Here is a 5,606-nt window from a genome sequence, read left to right as displayed (position 1 = left end):
TAGAAAGATACAAAATCAAATCATTGGTCATATATATATACATCTCTCGCTCCTTTCCTCCGCCTCTCACCACCATCTCTGCTGCCACGTCTCTAGCTCCTTTCCTCCGCCTCTAACCACCATCTCCGTAGTTGTTCCTCTTCCTCTTAGACGATCATGACAAGAGTCTTTGATCCACCAACTCCAGCAAATCTATAAACCGTACCAGATTAGGTCATTATGTACTCAATTTGCTTTGTCCCTCTTCATCTTCCTCTTCTTCATAATTATCCTTATCTTCTTCATCTTAGTGGTCTTGGTAGTGATTATTCAAATTCGGAGGTAGTCGCGTGAGCGGAAGAGATGAGATAAGATCAGGGTTCTAATCAAAATCTTCCATTTGATTATAGAAAGGCCAAATCAAGATAGATGACCAGTCAACGCCGGAACAAGTTGAGACGACGATGACAATATATTCCTTGTGTGTTGATTCGATTTGAGAGGACCACAGTCACGGAGAGTCTCGTCGTGAGTTCAGAGTAAGGTTGAGTTTTTCTTGTGACAGCGGAGGTCGTAGCGGCTAAAGTGGTGGAGTACGGTTAATCGAATAAACAGAAGGAGTCTATCTAATTTGTGACAGCCTCCCTGAATCGTTTTTTAACAGTTTGTGTCATTCATTTTTGTAGGGTAATGGTTTTTTATATCTACAAGGAGGTCATACTTAAGGAGATTGAGATGTTTAGGGGTTGATTCTTTGTTTTCAAATTAGGATTTTGATGTTACATATATATTAGATGGTGTATTTTGTAGAATAATTTGAGCTAGATGTTAAAGGAAGCAAATGATAGTTTCTTTAGACTCAAAAAGGTTCTTTTAAATTCAGGAAAGGTACCTTGAGATCTCATGATGACATTCAAAAAAAAAGTTTTGGGACTCCTGTAAATTCATGAAGGATTTAATGATATTTAGGAAGGATCCTTTAAAATTTAGGATGACTTTCATAAAAAAAAAAATTAGGTGGCCTCTAGGAAGCATTATGTCGAACGCTTGGTGTGCAAAGTGATTGGTCGTGAAATTTGTTGACTGCTTACCACTCTTTAACCATTTCAGAGACATCTAAAACTTCTACTTTCTCTTCTTGAGGAGTTGACAAGATATTAATACCAAAACCAGAGTGGTAATCCATATAAGAGATAGTTACCTGATGTTGAGATGCATCCTTTTATTGAAAACAAGGAAACCTCGTTCTTAAAACGTTTTGTATGAATGAATAGTTGTGTTTTAAATTGAAGGTCAAAAGATAAAGCCCACTGAACAGCCCAGTCTATAGTCGTGGGAATCAGCACGCAGACCTCACGTGCTTGCCCAAGGTAGAACAATGTTGTTGCTCTGTTTCATAGCATTGTTTTGACATAAAAGGAAACGCAGGGAGACAAGATTCAGAGTACCAGACGGGTGTATAGTAAGGAGAGAAGAGGTGTTGTTATTTGATGAACAAGTTTTGGATCGTAGTAGCTTGTAATTTTGTTGATATAACGACAGAGAACTTTAGTGGATTTGTTTTTTGGGTATATCATAAATTCATAACCATATGAATTAGGCCATAAAGATTCATGCTTTAGTGCTCTAAACCTCACATAAATTGAAATGTATTTCTAATCCGAAACGCTAATTATTTTAAAAGAAGAATCAAATTTGATTTTTAACTCAGAAGACCAACAAGTTATACCAGTAAAGAACATATCATTTGTCTGGTCACAGTTTCAAGACTACTACAAAAACAAACAACATCAAGAAATTTAAAACACCAAACAAAAGCCAGAGACAACAAAAGGAGCTCTTCGTCTTGTAAGGTTCAAAGATAGAGACCACAAAAGAGCTCTTCTTTTAGTGAAGATGAAAGAGTCAAGTCAAATCCTACTTTGAACAAAACAACAATAACAACAACTGGTTTCTTGTGTAAGGGGTTACATCTAAAGTCACTTCTTCCAGAGGTTCTTGGAGAATATCCTCTTGCAATATGGACTCATCTTAAGGTTTTCACATCTTCGTAACTTCTCCACCAAGCTCGCTCGAACAAAGCCCTGTTCAACCCAATCAGTTCCGTTACTAAATGTGTTCGAGTCTGATATCAAATATGATCACAAGGGTTAACTGACCTTGGTTTTGAATAGAGCTGCCTGGATAACGTAATTAGCATAAGGGTCTTGTACAAGATGTGCGAAGTTTGGAACAGAGACGAGTTCATGCACGATCTGAGATCTGCTATCTGGATAATACCTGAGGCATTTCTCCACCACATGGCTACCAAACTTCTGTGTAGCTAATCTCACGTAATTCCCCCTCAACTCGAACATTACATTCACTCCTCCAACGTTCTTCTCTATTATGTATTGCACCACATAGTTCCTGCCATCAAATTTCACACACAATATTAAAGCTCCAAAGTTGAAGATTTGAGCATCATTCAGTATAATAATGCAAGTTCTAGCTAGCAATATGTAGCCCATTTCCGTTTAAGTATTTTAATAACAATTTATGTAACGTAAGATATATATCTATAATACTCAAGTTTATTGAACACTACTAACAATCAAGGCCTATCATTTGTTCTTTAGACGAACCTGTAGTTAACCATAATATGATAACAGTATGGAATTCTTCTAGCAGAACTACATGTACTGATTCATATATAAGTATTGTTACCCGTAAGGGTCTTGAGCAAGGCGAAGAGCGTTTCTGGATATTTCACCAACGAGCTTCTCATGTTGCTCCCCAACCGAGTATGAAATGCAGCGTTGAAGCACACAGCNTTTTGAATAGAGCTGCCTGGATAACGTAATTAGCATAAGGGTCTTGTACAAGATGTGCGAAGTTTGGAACAGAGACGAGTTCATGCACGATCTGAGATCTGCTATCTGGATAATACCTGAGGCATTTCTCCACCACATGGCTACCAAACTTCTGTGTAGCTAATCTCACGTAATTCCCCCTCAACTCGAACATTACATTCACTCCTCCAACGTTCTTCTCTATTATGTATTGCACCACATAGTTCCTGCCATCAAATTTCACACACAATATTAAAGCTCCAAAGTTGAAGATTTGAGCATCATTCAGTATAATAATGCAAGTTCTAGCTAGCTAGCAATATCTAGCCCATTTCCATTTAAGTATTTTAGTAACAATTTATGTAACGTAAGATATATATCTATAATACTCAAGTTTATTGAACACTACTAACACTCAAGGCCTATCATTTGTTCTTTAGACGAACCTGTAGTTAACCATAATATGATAACAGTATGGAATTCTTCTAGCAGAACTATATAAGTATTGTTACCCGTAAGGGTCTTGAGCAAGGCGAAGAGCGTTTCTGGATATTTCACCAACGAGCTTCTCATGTTGCTCCCCAACCGAGTATGAAATGCAGCGTTGAAGCACACAGCATCCATGGCGATGAGTCGCAATCTCTGTGCAGAACTTGGTAGCAGCCTCTAAAATGAACTGCACAAGAGAATATATTATTATCACTTACATATCACCAAGACATAAGAACATTTCCAACAGCATGAGTTAATTAAAGAAGAGTTTATGTCCAAACCTTTTTATCATTAGGGTCAAGGAACCTCAGGCAACTTAATATCACATGGTTTCCATTTAATTCTCTAACCAGAGAGAGAAATCCCGGTTTAAGAGCTGACTTAAGCAGACTGATTTGCTCCTTTGTACTCACCGTCTCAATCAGCTTCTGCACCACCCGTGTCCTGCCCCATTTTGAAAACGTCAAATAAAAAAAGCCTTCATCTTTAAATCACAATATAGCAAAACCAACGATTTCCAAAAACTTGATCCATCAAGTCAAGTCAAAGGTTTAACCACATGATGACATGAAGTTGAAATGTTCTTTTCAAAGGTCTAAGTTTTGTCTAAATCAGTCAAAACAATTCACCTTTTTCTCTATCAACGCAGCTGACAAATTTCTCAAAGATCTTATTTTTTTCTTTCTTTCCTAAAATAGCTTAGTTTTCTTCTTTCTCGAACAAAGAAAGATCTCATCCATACTCCCATAAATATGCAACAAAACTTCATCTCTTTGAGCTTTTGAGAAAAAAAGCTAAACGTCTAGTTCTTACTTTTCAGGTCATTATAAAAAAACAATATTCTGAAACATTAAATGCACAATGCTATGATCAGTGGCGGATTGAGAACTAAAATTAACATGGGGCACATATAAGATATAACTATTTGATATAATAGTTATATCTTTTTTGCATCTCATATTTTTAAACTTTAAGTTTGTGAAAAACTTTAAAAATTCAATTTTTTTATGAGGAATATCATTGTCATTGATTTTTACATTTTTGAAATATAAATTGAATTGAAACTTGATCTATTGAATTTACTAGATGTATTTATTAATATTTTAGAAAGTCGAAAAGCAAATAACGATTAACTAGTGCATTTTGGAAATATAAGTAAAAAAAATAGAAAAATGTAATTAAGAACCAATTAAAAATGTAAAAAACAAGAGAAAAAAATTGTGCATATAAAATGAAAAGACAAAACGTGACATAATAAATGAAAAACAAATGATATTGGAAATATGAAACACATCATTCCTAACACTCGGACACTAATAGTCATTTGATATTTTGATCTAATAAGTTATAACAAATAATAGGTAATTTTTTTTTTTTAATTAGCATGGGGCACGTGCCCCACGTAGTCCCTCTTTGGATCCGCCCCTGGCTATGATATTCCAAAGTGTTCTACTCAACAGTTAAAAGGATAAGGAAGCTTTACCCATAATTGTTGATGGAGATCTTGACAAGAAGTCCAGGTTTTGAAGTCAACCTAATGAGGATTTGAGTTCTTTGTTCTTCATCACAGACTTGAAGAAGCTTCTGAACGAAATAATTACCAAACTGATCCATTCCAAGCTCAGTGACATGATTAATCACTTCCTCGAATATAATCATTACATCAAGAAATCTTCTTTCTTCGATTAGCTTCTGTAAGCATCGACAACCCAATTGATCCTTTGCCATTAAGTACACAGAGCCGTAGATATCAACTATGGAAGCAAGGGTTAGTGGCAGATCCAGTAATTCTTCCTCGAAAGACGTGTTGTTCTTCATACCTTCAAGCTCCCTAGAACCTCCCATGGCTGAAACTGAAAATGGTGGAACAGTCCTGTTTCCACTGTACATCAATGGGTCCAACACATCGTTTTCTTGAAAAGAAAGTCGAGACTTTTGTGGAATCAGAGAAACCTCTCGTCGGATTTGTTGACTGAAATGCTCAAACATGTAATCTCTATTACGAAGAGACATGTTCTCTGTAAACCCTCTCGGATGGTTAAAGCTAGGGTTAGGGTTACCAGCTTCTTGTAAACCAAGCAATCTGAGTCTGTGATCATCATCAACACCAACATAACGACGACTCATAGAAGATTCACCATGAAAGCTCTGCACAAAACCTTCACGACGAGCTCTCATCAGATCTTGGTCCAGCCTGTGTAAATCACCATAACCACGCATAGAAGAAGCTTCACCATGATGAAAGCTCTGTACTAAACCCTCAGGACCCAGGTCAAGCTTAGAACACCCATGGAAGCTGCTTCT

At 36.6% G+C, this 5,606-nt stretch overlaps 1 protein-coding gene across 1 annotated transcript in view; it reads right to left on the bottom strand.

The window, feature by feature from the left end:
- The window catches only part of LOC104736906 (pumilio homolog 11-like), a 4,858-nt gene continuing 1,203 nt past the window's right edge, over positions 1,952-5,606 (bottom strand). The window contains exons 2-6 of the mRNA XM_010456992.1: positions 4,786-5,530; positions 3,584-3,746; positions 3,323-3,486; positions 2,139-2,388; positions 1,952-2,063 (exon numbers count right to left, since the gene is read on the bottom strand). Of these exons, the coding sequence (XP_010455294.1) occupies positions 1,959-2,063; positions 2,139-2,388; positions 3,323-3,486; positions 3,584-3,746; positions 4,786-5,530 (1,427 nt within the window). The 3' untranslated portion in view covers positions 1,952-1,958. The remainder of the gene's footprint in view (positions 2,064-2,138; positions 2,389-3,322; positions 3,487-3,583; positions 3,747-4,785; positions 5,531-5,606) is intronic.

The sequence above is a fragment of the Camelina sativa genome, chromosome 13, assembly GCF_000633955.1.
Source record: "Camelina sativa cultivar DH55 chromosome 13, Cs, whole genome shotgun sequence".
Lineage (NCBI taxonomy): Eukaryota > Viridiplantae > Streptophyta > Magnoliopsida > Brassicales > Brassicaceae > Camelina > Camelina sativa.
This window is presented reverse-complemented; position numbering and strand designations above follow the sequence as displayed.